Source organism: Nannobrachium achirus, assembly GCF_963921795.1.
Source record: "Nannobrachium achirus genome assembly, chromosome: 14".
Lineage (NCBI taxonomy): Eukaryota > Metazoa > Chordata > Actinopteri > Myctophiformes > Myctophidae > Nannobrachium > Nannobrachium achirus.
The window spans coordinates 2,169,913-2,191,049 of record NC_137821.1 but is presented as its reverse complement, the minus strand read 5'-3'; the positions used below and the strand labels follow the sequence as shown (position 1 = coordinate 2,191,049).

Here is a 21,137-nt window from a genome sequence, read left to right as displayed (position 1 = left end):
CGTACGTGATGTCAGAGCCTTTTATGAAGTGATGTCACAATGAATCAGCGCTTGCGCCGATTTCCTCCGGAACAGCCTGATGTCAACAATCAGCTCCGCATAAGGAGATTCCGAACGTTTTGCGCCGGGTCTGGAAAACCGCGCGCCGGGTCGAGGCCGGGCACTGCACTCCGCGCCGGGGAACGCGCATGCCGAATCTGAAGCCAGTGGGACGAACGGTTCTCGAAATACGCCGATTACATACATAGGCTACTCACAGAGATTTCTCGCATTTCTAGTAAGATAATTGTTGTTGTTGTTGTTGTGGGTTATACGGTTTCTTTTTTACCCGAGGTCATTGTACTGGAATGGTTGATCAATTGCAGCTAACCTGACCATATTCAGCTGGCGGCCATGTTTGAAATTTGCATTGAAACCGGGTGGTGTTTCATTAACTTAAAGGGATATTCCACTTTCGAAAAAACTTTTTGTCATTGTATGGTCTAATCAGGCTTGTATGAACAAGAACACCCTGAACAGTTTTTAATTTTCTTCATTCAGTATTTAGATATTTGATGTAAATGTTTTCTGGCCCGACACGCCCAGGCCCTCTCCCCACACACACTCATTGTAACTTCAAACTCCATTTTAACCATGATAGATTCATTAAAAACACCCATTATTTTTTCTGGTGACTCATACTACCCTCCTAATACGTGAGCAGGCCGTGTTTTTTCCATAACCTTTTTCATGTATTTTTAATAATTCTTTGGGAAAATGGAAAAAACTAAATACAATAAAAATATATAAAAAATTAATGAAAACTGTTATGGAAAAAACACGGCCTACTCACGTATTAGGAGGGTATTATGAGTCACCAGAAAAAAAATGGGTGTTTTTAATGAATCTATCATGGTTAAAATGGAGTTTGAAGTTACAATGAGTGTGTGTGGGGAGAGGGCCTGGTAACATTTACATCAAATATCTAAATACTGAATGAAGAAAATTAAAAACTGTTCAGGGTGTTCATACAAGCCTGATTAGACCATACAATGACAAAAAGTTTTTTGAAAGTGGAATATCCCTTTAATGGCAAGATGGCCGCCGTGTGAATACGGTCATTAGTCAATAGGCTAAACATATTTTTTATTTATTATAATTATTATTGTTGTTGTTGTTACTATAGCAGCTGATGAAATATCCTGGGCAATCATTTCTATTTTTATATTGTGATTTGTGGATACTGCCTGCTAAGTGTAAGAGAGTACTCCATGTTGAAGTAACAGTGTGATAAAACATCACTAGAAAGCAGTAAACATGATCTAAAATGGAAGCATAAAGATCTACATGGAACACTGTACATATATGTGACTAGGTCTGGTACTTTGTTCCTTATGTCTGCATTGGTCATTTTTCTTTTTTGTACAGATTATCCAAGTACAGAATCTAAGCTTTCATATGATGTATCATTTGTTGAAATTGGAGCATATTTGAAGAAGTTATGGACATTTTAAACTTGTTGCACCATAAAACCCAAAGTGCTTAAAAAGCCATTTGAATGCAAGGAACATTTTGACACCTCTAGGTAGCCAGAAGTGGGTGTGACAATGGGAGGGACAATAGGTACTTACCTACACCCCTAAATCACTCCCCCCAAGTCAAACCACACCCACAGTGTTATAGCTGTCAACTTCAAATGTATTTTTATTCCACTACAATTATTTAAAACTACTATTTAGTAGTAGACCTGTGGTAATATATTGTGCTATAGTGCTTGCAGCCATGTCAGAAATAGTGGCCAGTGGTCTTTTCTACCTCCTCCCCTCCTTATATGCTCATCCTGTCATTTTCTTCTTTTTGTAGTTTTTATTGCCAGACCCAGGGGGTCGGCCTACATAAGGCTTTGTCGGTCGGTCTGTCGGTCGGTCTGTCGGTCCCTCTTTTCCTCAGTGTGCCTGTCCCTCTTTTCCTCAGTGTGCCTGCTCATCTGCCCCTCCCTTCCCTTGCTCGGCTGATTGCCTTGAGTGCCGTCACCTGTACAGGACCAGCTGAGTTGAGTTGGCTGACGAGCTGCTGACACTATAAATTCCTCAGCCCATCTACAAGCTCACAAACATTTCCAGCTGCTCAGCCTATACAATCCTGTGTGTTCATGTGTTAGTTCAGTGCCATACTAGTCAAAACAGCCGATCTACAAGCTCACTACGCTTTGTTGCTGAGACTATAAAATCCTGTGTGTTCATGTGTTAGTTCAGTGCCATACTAGTTTTCATTGCGGGTCTGGCACGACCAGGTGACCTGGTCTAGTTTTTCACTAAAATAGTGTATTACAAAAGTACCTACATTTTATAATTAAGTAAAAGTATCAATACTGCAATGTAGAATCACTCTGTTACAAGTAAAAGTCCAGAATTAAAAATGTACTTGAGTAAAAGTACAAAAGTATTGGTATCAAAATGTACTTAAAGTTGTACTATGTAACTTTTTTTATAAAACAAATCTTAAAATTCTCCTAACTATTAAATCACAAAAGTTTTAGAAGATCCGCGCCGTGAATTTCAGCCTGTAAAGCCTTCTCTATATGTAAACTGAGATCCTTGCCGTGGACCGGATCTCGCGCCAAAATTGCGTCATCACACTACCGGCCAATCACAGCGAGGGTTATACAACTGCCGGCCAATCACAGCGCATCTTGAAGTGGGGTCGCTATGGCAGCCATATTTGTTGTCGCCCGTTTGTACCATCCCTTCTCTAGGTAATTTCGCCTACCAGGCAGGGTGAAGGAGTCCGTATCTCTGGAATTACTGAACGCACAGGAACAAGGGACCCCTTAAAAGATAGATCTCAGCGAGGTGGAGGCAGACGCGGGGGTCTGAAGGTACGAAAAACGGACGAAAGACGCGGACGCGACCGCGGTTTGCTATAGGGCTAATGACCACTAGTTGGGCAACTTACACAGTATGGCTTTAAAGTACCAAAAGTAAAAGTACAAAATGTTTGAAAATAGCAGATCTACAAGCTCACAACGCATCGCACCGCAATGCGTTGTGAGCTTGTAGATCGGCTATTTTCAAATAGCCTTGGTATAACATAGGGCTAAAGTGGTTTATGTATGTTTTAAACTTTAGTTATTGCTTTGTAGATTTTGATTTTAAAAGTCCAAAACATACATTAACCACTTCATTTAATACCGGACTTCTACTTGTAACAGAGTATATCTAATTTGCAGTGCTACTGCCTACTGATACTTTTACTTAAGTAAATGAGAAAAGGAAAGTATTTCTTCCTATAGTGTCACAACATCATCTAACATCATCAGTGTTTGTGTAACTTCAGTCAGAAGGATAATCTGACGGTTCTGGCAGGCTTAACCGCCTCGCGTTGTGAGCTTGTAGAAGAGCAACAATAGAGCAACAATTCCAGTTGTGTATATGATGCCTGCGTTAGCCTGCAGCTAGCGCTAGCTAACGTTAGCGTTAGCCGTTAGCCACTGCTTCTCATAATAAACAGCCAGCGCTGGCGTGAAGCTAACGCTATAGCGTATCTCGCAGCTCGGCCACTAGTCTGTAGTATAACATAAAGCCCCGCCGTTCTCGAACGCTTCTTGCCTTTTGTGAACATTATATCCAAAAAGTAAAGGTCCTATGCCGGTCTCTCATCTGTTTACTTCATAAGCGTGGAAGAAAATCAAAGCAGCTTGTTGAAATAAAGTTTATATAGCTCATTTTGTCAGCCGGTCCTTTGTTTTTAGACACGCTACCTCCCCTGGTCACGTGGTATAGACACAACGAATAATAGTGGGGAAAATAATGCACCGGCTGACAAAATGAGTGATATAAACTCTTTATTTCAACACGCTGATTGGATTTTCTTCCACGCTTGAAAAGTAAACAGTTGAGAGAAGTGTATAGGACCTTTACTTTTTGGACAGAATGTTCACAAAAGGTAAGAACCGTTCGTGAGCGGCGGGGCTTTATTTTTTACCACAGACGAGAGGCTGAGATGTGAGATACGCTGTATAGCGTTAGCTTCCCATTAGCGCCGGCTGTTCCATTACGAGAAGACATCATCGCTGCGTCTTTCTTTGTGTGCCCGAGAGCGACTCAGAGAGTCAGATCACGACATATAAATCAAAAAATAAATCCTTCCAGAATACTGTCTTCTGCAAACCAATAACATCAGCGAGATGAAGTTAGTCACTGAGAGTGTTTACACACTACAACCAGCACCACGCTGTATGGGGCGGTGCTCAAAGCGTGAAATTCGAGACAAAGAATTCTCAGAGCGCAATCTCTCCTCCCCCAAAAACCACGTACAATTCCTTCCAAAAGCAGCCTAGTTTGACAAATAAAAGTAGCCATTGTAGTACCTTAAAACAACTATCTTTTGACATGAAACCCTTGTTCTAAATTCGAACTTGTGTGATAGGAAAAAAAACGAAAAATACAAAAAACGACATTGACTTCATTTTCTCACTTTTCTACTGTTTTAAAATTGCCGACATTTGGACGGTTCCTCCAGCCTCAGTCACATATTGTATAGAAGCTCAGGAGGATTGACATACTGTGTGTGTGGAGGTCCAGGTTCATCACTGAAGCGTATGTTGAAATCCTTGGACCGGTCACTCTTCATAGACAGAAGGCTGGGTGTTGGAGACTCTGCTCTGTGACTTCTGGAATCATAACAATATTTATACAATCATTGTGAAGTCACTTTGTTCAAGATCATTTATGTTTTATCCATTATCTGCACATTATTATGATATCACCTTGTTGTGTGATGGTGTTGTGTATATTGTATAGTGTTAAGGTCTTTACACACCAGGGACGAATTTGCAATGCGAATAATTCGCTTTTTTAAAAACCTCATGAAGTCAATTAAAGCTTCCACACCGAAAGCGAATTTCCTTGGAATGAAAAAGCGTCCGTTTACAGTATTTATTCACTCTTGTGTCAAATTTTGCAAACATTCTCTGGTGATCTCCTCTCTCTCTCTGTATCAAAGCAAGCTAACTCTATCCTATTTAAAGAGAGAGAGAGGACATGGTCAAGGGGCCTTGAACGGTGTTTCTCCTTTTCTGTGTCGTGTCGTCTCTGGGCTGCTGCTTGCTAGTATTGCCGTCAGTGGTGGAAAAAGTAGACCTACTAGAATTTCTTACTAGTAAAAGTAGGGTTTATGTATGTTTTATTATAATTCATATCTGCAAAGTGACTAGTAACTAATGTTTTAAAATAAATAGTTGAGTAAAAATACAATAGGATCCGAAACGTATAGTGTGGGGATTTAAGGGGAGCAAATGCTAATTTCGTGCAAATTTCTCTTAAAACGCAAAATTTTGCACAGATGTAGCCCAGGGCTTGCTCTAACGATTTAGCTGGGGCGCCTGAGTTTGCGACATTCGGGGTCGCCACAGCGTCAAGTTGGGCTCCCATCGACTTTCAATACAGGAGGAAAATACCCAGAAAAACACTTTTTTCTGGGTATTTAAGTAGGATGTGAGGGGTCTAACTAAGGGTTTGTCATGATGCTGAATCCATTGCAAGCATTTGTTTTGCACAAAAAACATTCCTTGGGCTACAAATGGCCCCAGAAAACGATGGTTTAGTGAAGAAAAGTGATGAGTCATCACTTTTCAGAGTTTTGTGTGTGTTTTCTGGAGCTGTGGTGACCCCGAAGGTCGCCGACTCGGGCGCCCTAGCTAAATCCTTAGAGACCTCAGGAACATCACCTCAAGACCTCAGGAGGGACCCACCCAATACCTCCCCAGAGAAGCCTCTTGTTGGGAAAAAAAACTAATAGAGCAGGAGAGGGGAGTTTAGCCTTGGTCAGGAGGAGGAGATGGGCAGTGATTTGGCCACCACTGCCGACCCGGCCATCAGGAGGGTGTTGTGGTTTGCGGGTCGAAACACCTTACGATCGATGGTTACCACCTGAAGACATCAAATTTTCCTGGCCAAGGCTACATTCACCAAACGTGAATGGAGGAGAAGCATCGTTAGATGTAATTATAATCATAGAACTCTGGGCAACCAGTGACTTCCAGGAAAGTCTGGATGGAAACCGAGGAAGATTGGTGACGCTGGAGAGACAGATGACCACCAGGAAGAGCCTGGCATGGGTGTATGAGGTTAGCAACCTCATGCACAGCACTCGCGAGAGGGCACCAACTCAAGCTAAAGACATTTATACAGATACCCTCAGAGTCTCCCGAGAGGGGGGGGAGTATGTGAGACTCAACAATACAAACACAACGGTAACAGCCCTTAACTAATCACAGCTAACGAGATGGCTCACCTAAACAACATCAGCTGGGGAGAAATTGGAAGTAAAGTGTCACTGCGAGAACATCTGCAGGAACACAAAAGGTAAAAATACATCAAGCCAGGACCAAGTGTGGAGAAGAGGGGTCACAGGTGCAGCGCACAACTTGGTTGGTGAGTTGGTGAGACGAAGGAGAACTCCAGGCAGGAATAATCCCACAGTACTGGAGAACTCTACGCACCTGTGTCACCTCAAGACCTCAGGAGGGACCCACCCAATACCTCCCCAGAGAAGCCTTTTGTTGGGAAAAAAACTAATAGAGCAGGAGAGGGGAGTTTAGCCTTGGTCAGGAGGAGGAGATGGGCAGTGATTTGGCCACCACTGCCGACCCGGCCATCAGGAGGGTGTTGTGGTTTGCGGGTCGAAACACCTTACGATCGATGGTTACCACCTGAAGACATCAAATTTTCCTGGCCAAGGCTACATTCACCAAACGTGAATGGAGGAGAAGCATCGTTAGATGTAATTATAATCGAGCATGCCCTGAGCTACATCTGTGCAAAATGTTGCACTTTTAGACTGATTAGCACGAGAAAAAAAAAACCCTAAGACTTCCGACTAACATGAATGCTCACCCATACATGCATCGTTTTCTGAGGCCATTTCCAGCCCAAGGAATGTTCTTTGTGCAAAACAAATGCCTGCAATGGATTCAGCATCATGACAAACCCCAAGTTAGACCCCTCAGATCCTACTTAAAGGGGAGCTCCGGTCGTTTTCAAGGGCTTTTGTAATCCCATAATATGATATTCGAACTTGGAAAACAAAAAAGAATTTTATTTTGGATGTACATTTACATTTTTTTGGAAACGCGAAGCTATGACCTCACTTCCTACAGCACCTCCTACAGCACCCATAATCCTTTGCGCAAGCAGCGCTTGGAGAGAGACGAGAGCCAAAGCTAAGCTAACAGCGTAACCATGATAACATCCTCGCTGCGTTGCTGTTTTAGTTTGTTTGTGCTGTTGCTGTTGGTTGGAAGTCACGTAGTAAGAAGATGGGATGTTATGACCGCAGTGATGCTGAGCAGTTGTAGAAGTTTTGAAACGTGTGCAACTGTGTCGGTGAAACTGGCATTGTTGTTTTACCGTGGTGTGATGATTGAATGAAGCCGAGCGACGGAGCGAGCCCCGGGTGCTGCTGCACAGAGATGTAATGGCAGGATTGATGGACACAATGCAAAGCTAAGAAAACAAAGACCACAATAAAGGAGAACGCGGTTCCATCTGTATTCCCCCAAATACGGTGAATGGACAACTGCTGCCTTGTAAAAAGAAGCAGAACATAGGTATGTACTGTATGTTTGGAATTAAAATGCCACTCTACGAAACATAATGTATAATGTACAAGCAAAGGTTGCAACTTGATTCATGTTTGTAACACTTATTGTGTTGTCATCTCTTGTCTTTAGAATCATCCATCTAATGGGTGGAGAGGCTTCATATCAAGGTGTATTCTTTCAAGAGGTAGGACTACCTTTAGGCTATTGTTATTGCTAGCGATGCTACTCTTTAGCCTGTAACAGCATTGCGGTTCCAACATTAATGTAAATGTGCGGGGCACCCACAAGTGGTGAGATAAAAGTCAACAGAGGGGACTGTATTATAATGTATATGAATCGACAAACAACCCCTCCCCCAGTGGCTGCACAGTAATTATGATGTAACGTGAGCTATAATAAATGATGATGATGATGATGATGATAATACCCTCTGATTCCTAGTGTAGGCAACCAAACGTTGGGTACTTACAACTGTGAAGTGTGTGAATCACTAGAATATATTTTATTCAGACAAACTCATAAACAAACTGAATCCACATAACTCCACTAAAACACATAGCAGTACTGTAACACTCCCCTTCCCTCATTGACCATACATGAAGCTAGATCGCATTGTTTTTTTTTTTTTTTACTGATTAGGTGCGTGGTCTAAATGTTATTGTTTTTCTAGATTGATATTCCTATGCATTTGTTATATTGTTGTTGATGTACTGACATTATCCTATTATATTGATATATTACCTGCTTATTGTAAATCGCTTTGGATTAAAATCTGCTAAATGCCTGAATTGTAATCATCCAGCACTTTTGCCAGTTACTTTTTATTCTTTTGTACTACACTGTAGTATAAAGTAGGGTTTAAACTTACAAACAAAAAACTGTTTAAATATGGAGATAAGAGGTTTGTGCCCGAGAGCAACCCCCCAACATTACTTGAAAGAAGGTAAAATGCAGTGTTACTGTTGTTAGCTTATAGATCTGTTCTTTTTTTTTGCAAACTGGTTTAGGATTCTCATTATTGCATGGTGTGATTACTAGAAATGGGGTAAAAGCTATGGCAACATTTTGAAATGTCATTGTAAAAAATCTGTTTACCCTGAAACTTTTTTCCTCCTCTTTGTCTATAATTGCATAAGGTGCTGACACATCACATAATCCACCGTCCAAGATGATGTCCATAGCAGTCATGCGGGAAGACAGCGGTACAACTGTCTACATCGCCCTTTGAATGAAGAGATCAGGCATTGACACTAAGGCTTGCACACCTGCCCCCGGCAGGTAAATAAAACGTCAGGGCAGGTGAAGTTGGCTTTCAGGTTGCCCGACAGGGCAAGTGCGCTCATTTGAGAGGGGACACAAATGTCTATAAACACAACACGAGATATCTGTCTAAACACCTGAACGTGGCCAGTGCGCTGTGTCTTCTGGTCTGTGGAATGTAAAATAAGAGCACTATTTACCTATAATGTGCTGTTTTTACTGTTGCTACATTAAAAAATATAAAATAACAAGTGTGAAACCATAGACATATTCAATCATAGCTAAAGTATTTGGTATTTGGATTCGGAGGTATTGAGGTATGACATTTTATCGCACAGCCCCAGAAAGTAAAGAAATAAGTGTTAAATTGCGGTAATTAAAATCGTACCTATCATTTTATAATGGACGATTTACTTTTCGGGCAAGTGGGCATTACCTTCGGGCAAGTAGAACATGACCTGTACTTGCCCGATGGGCAAGTGCCTCTGAGACCTTAGTGTCAACCCCTGGAGATGCCGTAGAAGAAGCAGCTTACTAGGAACTCCCAGGAATATTATTTACTCTCTCGATTCATACAGCAATGTGATCTAATTTTTCAATATTAGACTACTCTAAAGCCTCTTTCAACTCTAATGTTGCCTTGCCTGCTCTGTACACTAAGTCATGAGCTTGTTATTTTAATAACTCAAATTGGGAAATAAAATAAAAGTGTGAGAATAATTTTCCAATTCCTAGGGAGAAAAATAATCATTTACAAGAATCGTGCAGCCCTTCTGCAGATATAAGTGTCTGCTAAATTTCTAAATTAGATCAGCTAACACAGGGAACATGTCAGAACCCTAAAACATCCGGGACAACCATGTCCTAGCTCTGGTCCAGAGTGTCAGCGATTCTCACTGACACTCTGACAAGCGGCTGACTCAAAGACTAGACCAGGATTTCTATACCCCTACGAGGGCTCAACTTAGGTCAATAAACTAAACTACTTTACTACTCACTTAACCAAAGGTAGTTTTGTGTTGTTGAAAGTCTATTCTCCACGGTGGGAAGCCTCTCAACCCCACCCACTCTGTAAAATACATTATTTTTGTGATGAAATAAAACGCATCCAACTCTGACCGCCGCTTATTTCCAGGTTGTCTGCGGTGGCTTGACGTGGATGCATTTTATTTCATGACAAAAATAATGTATTTTACAGAGTGGGTGGGGTGCTGAGAGGTTTCCCACCGAGGAGAATAGACTTTCAACAACGCAAAACTACCTTTGGTTAGGTGAGTAGCAAAGTAGTTTAGTTTATTTTGACTGAAGTTGAGCCCTCAAACAAGAAATCCTTGTCTAGTCTTTGAGTCACCCGCCTGTCAGAGCATCAGTGAGAATCGCTGACGCTCTGGACCAGAACTACACGTCCCAGACTCTTCTCACTTCTGGCTCCCAAACTGTAGAACGAACTTGCACCTCAGTCTTCCTTTTTCAATTATATTTATTGTATCCTCACCTGTATTACGTGATGTGCATGTTGTTTACATTTATGTTCATACAGGTGCTGTTGAAGCCTTCCACAATGCATGCGATTCTGCGCTTCCTGTCCTACATCGCAGTCCTGTCTACATCGCCTTCAGAAGAGATGCGGAAGAAGTGGAACTTACAGTTCCAACCTGGCAGCACACACAATCTTGATGCATACATCGAAATGATCTTGTTTAAAAAATATTAGACTACTAACACTACTCTAACCCCTCTTGCAAATTTAGTTTTGCCTCTGTTGAGAATTGATAGAATGTCATTTGATGGCCGGAGAGTATTGTGAGCTTGTTATTGAAATAAGTCAAATTGGGAAACAAGATGAGAATAGTGTGAGAATAATTGTTCCAATTCGTAGGACTAGGGAGCAAAATAATTATACTTTATCAAGAAGCGTGCCCTTCTGCAGACTAAGTTTCTGCTAAATTATATCAGCTAACAAGGAAGCTGTTCAAACCTTCCCTAATCCATCCAGGACAACGCTCCACAGGTCCTAGCTCTGGTCCATAGCGTTAATGGAGTTCTCCCTAACGTTATGTTCCTCTACCTTCCGCTCCGGCTTGGCAAAACTGGAAAGCCGTCTCGTCTGGTCCCAAAATAACAAAAACTGTTTCGCCCCTCACCAAACCAAAGGTATCAGTGGGGAGTGAAAGTTTACTCTCCTTGGTAGACGCAGTCTGGGCCCCCACCACGCACACTTAATACATTTCAAGGGTGAAATGATGAATATTCCACCGGATGGAGACACTCTTTATGGTTCCAACGTCGTAGAGCTGAATAACACCCAACGAGACTAATGCTCTGTTAATGTGGTCCTCTAACCTGTGCGGAAGTACTGAGCTGGCAATGTGATGGCGAGGACAAATAGTAAAAAAATAGAAATTATGTCTCCATCTGTTGGAATATTTTTCATTTCGCCCTAGAAATATATTTTAAGCGGTGGGGGCTCAGATTGCGTTCACTAAGTAGAGTAAGCTTTCAACACCCCACTGATACCTTTGGTTTGGTGAGGGGCGAAACAGTTTTTGTTATTTTCTGACCAGACGAGACGGCTTTCCGGTTTTGCCAAGCCGGAGCGAAGTTAGGGAGAACTCCACTAACGCTATGGACCAGAGCTAGTGAGCTACACAGGGTCCCAGACTCCACCTTAGCCCTTGCAGGCTTATGCAAAGGTTAAAATGTAATTTAGATAACATTGTATGGAACCTATGCCAGGTTCATTTGTAGACCTGGCATTGTGTGTATACTTTCAATGTAAAAATGTTTTTGATATATTATACTATTTAGACTGACCCTTACCTGTGCTATTTGAAGTGCATGTTGTGTACATTTATATGTTCATACACGTACCTTAATACATGCAGAGATCCTACTCATCCTACACTGGCATGAGAGAACGAGGCATGCTTGCAGTCAACACATTTTGTCCATGTCTTTGTCAGTAGTATCTATGAAGCTACCTTCCTTCTGTAAAGATACATCCATTCCATTCTACCTGTCCTTTGTATGACAGCACAAACTCTTAGAACAATAACTGTTTCAATTTCAGGTGGACTCCACACACCAAAAAGGCATACTACAGGCGAACAAAGAATCACATTGTGAATAAAAACAATATAGGCTATTACATTGTCATGAGCTTTTTTGGTTTAATCCTTGCAAACTGTCATATTTTAGATGTCATTCAAGTATTTTTTTATGCCTGCCTTTATCACCCATTATTTGCTGGACTAGAGCAGTGGTTCTTAACCTTTTCAAGCCGTGACCCCCAAAGCAACTGAACTGGGGACCCCCACCCTGATAAGCACTTAGACTGTAGGAGTTGAGGTACAGTATTACATCCGCTTGTTTCCGTTCCACAGATAAATATTGTGAAACTAGCCGATCTACAAGCTCAAACTCCCAGACTCAAAGGTTGAGAACCACTGGACTACAGTAATGCTCTGAAACAGAAGTACTCGCCACTGTTTGTTAAACTGCACAGGCTACAATCGACAATTTGATTGTACTGTGTTTACTGTGTTACAAATAGCAGGTTCACACAGCACTCAATACAGTAAAAACAGAAAAGAAGGAAAATCAAATGTATTGAATCTATTTTATTATATATTATGACAAGGGAAGGATCAGATATTTTCACATCTCTATGCATTTGTTATGTATAATACAATATAATGATGCCAGGGTAAGAAGACGTCGACTCTCCACTTGCGACGACTCTCCAGGACACTCCAAACGATACTGCAGTGCCTGCAGTGAGAAGAAGAAAAGACTGTAACATGTTGCATTGTCTCTGTCACTCACAAAGGGTTCATCGCCATACCAGCTTAGCAATTAGTCACTTATCTCCCAGACTCCCTCCCCAGTCAGAGTTGTGCAGGATGTAATTTGCTGCAAATTAGGTGACTTCATTTAATTGACCATGTTTAAAATATATATTTGAAATAAAAATCCTGTGTCACACTTCTGCTAGTGTGCCCACCCTCCCCTGTGCCAATGTTGGCACTCGTGCCTAAGGTTACCTACCCCTGGTGTACATTTTTGTCATGCACATACAAATATTAAATATTACCAGAGACAGATCTGCTAGACCTAAATAGTAGCCTACTAGTGCTCTCTATTTTTTGAGAGCAGTGGTGTAAGCAGTACTTGTAAAATGTTGTACTTTGTACTGTATTTGTACTTTGAATATTTCCAGCTTTCTGTACTTGTACTTTATAGTACTTGTACTCCATTACAATTATTTGAAAATGTCAGTTACTAATGTCAGTTACTTTGCACATAAATGATTATATTATAAAACCTAATTAATCAACTTTAGCCCTATTTTATACCCACTTACCCAGGCTATCTGAAAATAGATGATCTACAAGCTCACAATGCGTTGATGCGATGTGTTGTGAGTTTGTGGATCTGCCATTTTCAAACATTTTGTACTTTTAAAGTATATTTTGATGCCAGTACTTTTACTTCTTACAGAACGTTTCTATGCAGTATTGATAGCCTACTTTTACTCAAGTATCTTTGTCCTTTTTCCATCTCTGTCAGAGTGTACAAATGGAACCAAATGGACACGTAGGAGGTACTAGAAAATAAAAGGTTTGAGAACCACAGTACTAGTGGACTCCTAATGTGAAATACTAGTAAAATCAGTGCCATCATACATATTCTAAAGAAAACGTACAGGCTTTACATTCAGTAATTGGGATTAAAATAAGAACGTGTATGCCAGGACACATTGATGATGACACACACATACACAAACAAGTTATACATGAATGAAACATACCATTGTGTTTCGGTTGTCTCCTCCAGTTCAATTTAGGGATCCTAGCAGCAAGAAGTAGTAGTATTCTGCCCAACAAAGGTGGGCAGAATAACTTGGGTGCAGAGAATGGTCATACAACAGTGTGTCTGTATGATGTTAGCGTAGTGGAGTCCCAGCTGGCAGACGCACGTCTTTTCTCTCTGGTTCCCGTCGCTGTTTTTTTTTCTTCTTTTTTTTCCTTCTTCTAATCTAATGTATAGCCTACTCCAGTTCATATAAAAAGTAGTTCTAACGAAGATTCTGCCAGCAAGTCCCTATGTCAGTAGAAAACGTGTCTGAAACAACCATACTGTTTGTTGTTGTTGTGTTAATGCTAGCTAGTGTTGAGGGGGGGGGCTACGGCAACCGCACCGGGTCAAATCCCATTGTAGTTTCAGTAGCTTACGGACCATCGTCTAGCTACGTCATAGCTTCGGGAACCCAGGCTTTCCATTGGCCAAAATAGTCTATGACGTAGCTAGACGATGGACCCCTAGCGGCCACAGAACAGTAATGTAAGGAAATAGACGCATTTTAGCATGAACGTAGCTGACTAAAAGAACACAGACTTGGTTGAAAACCGGCGAACTACTCCTTTAAATACCCAGAAAAAAAAAAAAGAAAAAAAAAATATATATATATATATATATATATATATATATATATATAGAATATAGAAAAGTCAATGGGAGCCCAACTTGATTTGGCCGCTGTGGCGACCCCGAAGGTCGTCGGCTCGGGCGCCCTAGCTAAATCATTAGAGCAAGCCTTGGGCTACATCTGTGCAAAATGTTGCGCTTTAACACCCACCCTGCCAAAAAAGACGTTTCTATAATAAAAACGTCTTTTTAACTATGGACCTCCCTGCCAGACGTCTTCTGGACGTATTTTTTAAATAAATAATAATAAAAAAAAATTGGACCTCCAACAATGTACTAGGCATGATCGCGATCGTGAAATTGCATGTTTAACCCCCATACCAACCCCATCTTTCAAACATGGCAGCCATGTTTGTTTACATTTGAAGAAAACATAAGGGCTGTTTTCTCCTGAATGCCTGAACGGATTTCCAAGCGGATTTTTTTGTTTGAAAGCTGTGAAAAGCATGCAAATGCATAGTGCATGATCTGTGCACGAATGTGTGCACCAGCGTGCACACTATTTTTTTAACCCTTTGTTGGCGAAACGGCAATATAAGAGGTCCCACTTTAAATATGGCACCGACTGAGTTAAGACAAATTTGCACGAAATTAGCATTTGCTCCCCTTAAATCCCCACACTAGTAGTGGAGTAGAAGGAAAAGTACTGGAAATTGGACATACTCAAGTACAAATTAGAACTTAAGTAAATGCTCTTAAGTTACTTTACACCACTGGCTGCTGCCTGGGAACCTGTGGTGTCCTCTCTGCTGTGATGTGATGGTTGTTTGATTCCATCCCAAAACAATTCACACCAAAGATCACTTCATTCAATTTGGTAAATTTTACACGCATGTTCGCGTCGCGGTAGGTGTGTATATAAAAAGCCTAACAATTCCAGGGTGGAATATTTTGCATTTTCGGGTCGCTTATTTGTGTTGCGTCGCTAATTCACCGGTGTGTAATGACCTTTATTGTGTGTATTTTATATAGCAGGATTGACATTGTAAATTAACTAAGCATATGTTTAGCAATTTTACTCTGGAGAGCGTAAAATGAAACCAAATGGACCCGTAAGGATTTGGTTTAATTTTACGCTCTCGAGTTATAGATCTATAAGGGTCCATTTGGTTACCATCTCTCCATCCTTTACCTGGGGACCACCGGGAACCCCCTCAAGGACCACTGGTGGTCCCCGGACCACTGGTTGAAAACCACTGTTATAGTGTGTATATTGTATAGGAGGATTGACATACTGTGTGTGTGGAGGTCCAGGTTCATCACTGAAGCGTATGTTGAAATCCTTGGACCGGTCACTCTTCATAGACAGACAGCTGGGTGTTGGAGACTCTGCTCTGTGGTGAAGACTTCTGGAATCATAACAATATTCATATCATTATTGTGAAGTCACTTTGTTCAAGATCATTTATGTTTTTGTCCATTACAGAAAAATAACATAGAAAAACATGTTTTTCAACAGGTTAAACTGTCTGATGGTTGATATTGCAGCTAACCTATTGACCATATTCACCTGGCGGCCATATTTGAAATTTGCATTGAAACCTGGTGGCATTTCATTAACTTAATGGCAAGATGGCCGCCGTGTGAATACGGTCATTAATCAATAGGCTAAACATATTTTTTATTTATTATAATTATTATTGTTGTTGTTGTTACTATAGCAGTTGATGAAATATCCTGGGCAATCATTTCTATTTTTATATTGTGATTTGTGGATACTGCCTGCTAAGTGTAAGAGAGTAAAACTCCATGTTGAAGTAACAGTGTGATAAAACATCACTAGAAAGCAGTAAACATGATCTAAAATGGAAGCATAAAGATCTACATGGAACACTGTACACACACACACACACACACACACACACACACACACACACACACACACACACACACACACACACACACACACACACACACACACACACACACACACACACACATAGTATAGAAGCTCAGGAGGATTGACATACTGTATGTGTGGAGGTCCAGGTTCATCACTGAAGCGTATGTTGAAATCCTTGGACTGGTCACTCTTCATAGACAGACAGCTGGGTGTTGGAGACTCTGCTCTGTGGTGAAGACTTCTGGAATCATAACAATATTTATACAATCATTATGAAGTCACTTTGTTTAAGATCATTTATGTCTTTGTCCCATTATTGAACAATAGAAAAGAATCTTCTCTCATTTGAGCCACCATTTGATGACATTTAGCCTCTCAGACCCAAAACTTAGAAGATTGTGTTATCGTTGGATCAGATTGTGTCCACTATTCTATGCTGTATTGATGTTGGTGCCATAGGAGAGATAACAGGCAAACTAAGACCAAAAAGAAAAAAAGAAAAATCCTTTATTCTGCAGACTTCTTGTAAATTAAGTAATGCAGGTGGTTAACAATAATTCTACTCTGGAGAGCGTAAAATGGTTTAATTTTACACTCTTAAAGTGTAGGCACCATACAATTTTCCTTGTAAAACTGTTGACACGTCTCTAAAGGTCCCCCTAAGTATTTTTAACATATTTTGAGTCATATTAGTTTGAAAATACATAGTTACATTTGATGTTTATAAATTAATTAAAGACAAACTGTGTCCATTTTGGGAAATAACTTCGGAAATAAAGTTGTCGCGTGAAAATGACGAAAGCAAACGAATCTCTCTTGCCCTCTTGTCTGTAGTATAACATATAGCCCCGCCGTTCTCGAACGCTTCTTGCCTTTTGTGAACATTATATCCAAAAAGTAAAGGTCCTATGCCGGTCTCTCATCTGTTTACTTCATAAGCGTGGAAGAAAATCAAAGCAGCTTGTTGAAATAAAGTTTATATAGCTCATTTTGTCAGCCGGTCCTTTGTTTTTAGACACGCTACCTCCCCTGGTCACGTGGTATAGACACAACGAATAATAGAGGGGAAAATAATGCACCGGCTGACAAAATGAGTGATATAAACTCTTTATTTCAACACGCTGATTGGATTTTCTTCCACGCTTGAAAAGTAAACAGTTGAGAGAAGTGTATAGGACCTTTACTTTTTGGACAGAATGTTCACAAAAGGTAAGAACCGTTCGTGAGCGGCGGGGCTTTATTTTTTACCACAGACGAGAGGCTGAGATGTGAGATACGCTGTATAGCGTTAGCTTCCCATTAGCGCCGGCTGTTCCATTACGAGAAGACATCATCGCTGCGTCTTTCTTTGTGTGCCCGAGAGCGACTCAGAGAGTCAGATCACGACATATAAATCAAAAAATAAATCCTTCCAGAATACTGTCTTCTGCAAACCAATAACATCAGCGAGATGAAGTTAGTCACTGAGAGTGTTTACACACTACAACCAGACGCACCACGCTGTATGGGGCGGTGCTCAAAGCGTGAAATTCGAGACAAAGAATTCTCAGAGCGCAATCTCTCCTCCCCCAAAAACCACGTACAATTCCTTCCAAAAGCAGCCTAGTTTGACAAATAAAAGTAGCCATTGTAGTACCTTAAAACAACTATCTTTTGACATGAAACCCTTGTTCTAAATTCGAACTTGTGTGATAGGAAAAAAAACGAAAAATACAAAAAACAACATTGACTTCATTTTCTCACTTTTCTACTGTTTTAAAATTGCCGACATTTGGACGGTTCCTCCAGCCTCAGTCACATATTGTATAGAAGCTCAGGAGGATTGACATACTGTGTGTGTGGAGGTCCAGGTTCATCACTGAAGCGTATGTTGAAATCCTTGGACCGGTCACTCTTCATAGACAGAAGGCTGGGTGTTGGAGACTCTGCTCTGTGACTTCTGGAATCATAACAATATTTATACAATCATTGTGAAGTCACTTTGTTCAAGATCATTTATGTTTTATCCATTATCTGCACATTATTATGATATCACCTTGTTGTGTGATGGTGTTGTGTATATTGTATAGTGTTAAGGTCTTTACACACCAGGGACGAATTTGCAATGCGAATAATTCGCTTTTTTAAAAACCTCATGAAGTCAATTAAAGCTTCCACACCGAAAGCGAATTTCCTTGGAATGAAAAAGCGTCTGTTTACAGTATTTATTCACTCTTGTGTCAAATTTTGCGAACATTCGCTGGTCAACTCCTCTCTCTCTCTCTGTATCAAAGCAAGCTAACTCTATCCTATTTAAAGAGAGAAAGAGAGAGAGAGGACATGGTGGAGGCTGAGGGGAACGGTGTTTCTCCTTTTCTGTGTCGTGTCGTCTCTGGGCTGCTGCTTGCTAGTATTGCCGTCAGTGGTGGAAAAAGTAGACCTGCTAGAATTTCTTAATGGTAAAAGTAAGGTTTATGTATGTTTTATTATACTAGTAACTAGGGTTAGGGTTTTAAAATAAATAGTTGATAAAAATACAATAGGATCCGAAACATAGTGGAGTAGAAGGAAAGGTACTGGAAATTGGACATACTCAAGTACAAATACTTAGAACTCAAGTAAATGCTCTTAAGTTACTTTACACCACTGGCTGCTGCCTGGGAACCTGTGGTGTCCTCTCTGCTGTGATGTGATGGTTGTTTGATTCCATCCCAAAACAATTCACACCAAAGATCACTTTATTCAATTTAGCGAATTTTACACGCATGTTCGCGTCGCGGTAGGTGTGTATATAAAAAGCCTAACAATTCCAGGGTGGAATATTTCGCATTTTTGGGTCGCTTATTTGTGTTGCGTCGCTAATTTACCGGTGTGTAATGACCTTTATTGTGTGTATTTTATATAGGAGGATTGACATTGTAAATTAACTAAGCATATGTTTAGCAATTTTACTCTGGAGAGCGTAAAATGAAACCAAATGGACCCGTAAGGATTTGGTTTAATTTTATGCTCTCGAGTTATTGATCTATAAGGGTCCATTTGGTTACCATCTCTCCATCATTTAGCTGGAGACCACCTGGAACCTCCTCAAGGACCAGTAGCGCTTTCGGGGCCGGACGGGACGGGACGCCGTGTGGCCAATATATTTCCCACATGCACGGCAAGGACGGCACGGAACCATATAGAACCATACAGAGTTATTACGAGTGACGACCATGGTAATCAAATGGCTGTTTGCATAACAGGTTTACCAGGCAGACAGTGAGTGGTGGGATTGCGCAATGCGCATCCCCCCCTAGATTCAAGTTCAAATTGGCTACCCTATTCATATGGATAGGCTACTTTAACACCTACTGTAGGTTTCCAGCGTGACTGTATGTGCATTGTGCGTGTCAGTGTGTCAAGCTACCTGGCTCCATTACTGTGATAGATGAGATTTGTTCAAAGCAAACTTTTATACTACAGCCATAGAGTGACTGTCTGCATCGCAGTATTTTGTATTTGTTCCATGAAGCGCACATGTACGCGCACGCACATATCTAAAGGCGCGCGTGCACGTGACGTCAATAAATGACCGTCCGCCCTGAAAAGAAAACCCCAAAGCACCACTGTCAAGGACCACTGGTGGTCCCAGGCCCACTTGTTGAAAACCACTGTTATAGTGTGTATAGGAGGATTGACATACTGTGTGTGTGGAGGTCCAGGTTCATCACTGAAGCGTACGTTGAAATCCTTGGACTGGTCACTCTTCATAGACAGAAGGCTGGGTGTTGGAGACTCTGCTCTGTGGTGAAGACTTCTGGAATCAGAACAATGTTTATACAATCATTGTGAAATCACTTTGTTCAAGATCATTTATGTTTTTGTCATTACAGAACAATAACATAGCAAAACATGTTTTTCAACAGGTTAAACTGTCTGGCTAACCTGTTGCTAAACAAAGAAACCATCAGAATAGCAGTCCCAGGGCTGCCATGTTTCAGGAAAAGTTAGGAATGAGACTTTTGGGGGGGTTTCTACTGTTTCTTTTTTACCTGAGGTCCTTGTGCTGGAATGGTTGATATTGCAGCTAACCTATTGACCATATTCACTTAATGGCAAGATGGCCGCCGTGTGAATATGGTCAATAGGCTGAACATATTTTTAATTTATTATAATTATAATTATTATTGTTGTTGTTGTTTCTATAGCAGCTGATGAAATATCCTGGGCAATCATTTCTATTTTTATATTGTGATTTGTGGCTACTGCCTGCCAAGTATAAGACAGTAAAACTCCATGTTGAAGTAACAGTGTGATAACACATCACTAGAAAGCAGTAAAAATTATCTGAAATGGACCCATAAAGATCTACATGGAACACTGTACATAATTATATTGTATAGAAGCTCAGGAGGATTGACATACTGTGTGTGTGGAGGTCCAGGTTCATTACTGAAGCGTACGTTGAAATCCTTGGACTGGTCACTCTTCATAGACAGAAGGCTGGGTGTTGGAGACTCTGCTCTGTGACTTCTGGAATCATAACAATATTCATATCATTATTGTGAAGTCACTTTGTTCAAATCATTTATTTCTTTGTCCCATTATTGAACGGAATAGAATGGAATAGAATCTCCTCTCATTTGAGCCACCATTTGATGACATTTAGCCTCTCAGACCCAAAACGTAGAAGATTGTGTTATCGTTGGATCAGATTGTGTCCACTATTCTATGCTGTATTGATGTTGGTGCCATAGGAGAGATAACAGGCAAACTAAGACCAAAAAGAAAAATCCTTTATTCTGTAGACTTCTTGTAAATTAAGTAATTCAGGTGGTTAACAATAATTCTACTCTGGAGAGACCATTTTACACCCTTAAAAGTTATAGATCTATAGGGGTCCATTTGGTTACCATCTCTCCATCATTTAGCTGGGGACCACCTGGAACCCCCTCAAGGACCACTGGTTGAGAACCACTGTTATAGTGTGTTATAGTGTTATAT

At 40.8% G+C, this 21,137-nt stretch overlaps 1 protein-coding gene and 1 long non-coding RNA gene across 2 annotated transcripts in view; one reads left to right on the top strand and one right to left on the bottom strand.

Annotated features, from left to right (window-relative positions):
* Positions 1-21,137, bottom strand: part of LOC308298654 (NACHT, LRR and PYD domains-containing protein 3-like) — a gene marked incomplete at its 3' end in the record, with an annotated part of 72,194 nt that overhangs the window by 24,712 nt on the left and 26,345 nt on the right. Inside the window, exons 6-11 of the mRNA XM_080742297.1 lie at positions 20,559-20,666; positions 19,837-19,950; positions 18,004-18,111; positions 16,300-16,413; positions 15,565-15,678; positions 4,544-4,651 (exon numbers count right to left, since the gene is read on the bottom strand). Of these exons, the coding sequence (XP_080598423.1) occupies positions 4,544-4,651; positions 15,565-15,678; positions 16,300-16,413; positions 18,004-18,111; positions 19,837-19,950; positions 20,559-20,666 (666 nt within the window). The remainder of the gene's footprint in view (positions 1-4,543; positions 4,652-15,564; positions 15,679-16,299; positions 16,414-18,003; positions 18,112-19,836; positions 19,951-20,558; positions 20,667-21,137) is intronic.
* On the top strand, positions 7,448-9,415 carry LOC308298562. The gene is made up of 3 exons (XR_013962729.1): positions 7,448-7,588; positions 7,712-7,766; positions 8,719-9,415. It is a non-coding gene; the product is annotated as an uncharacterized lncRNA (long non-coding RNA).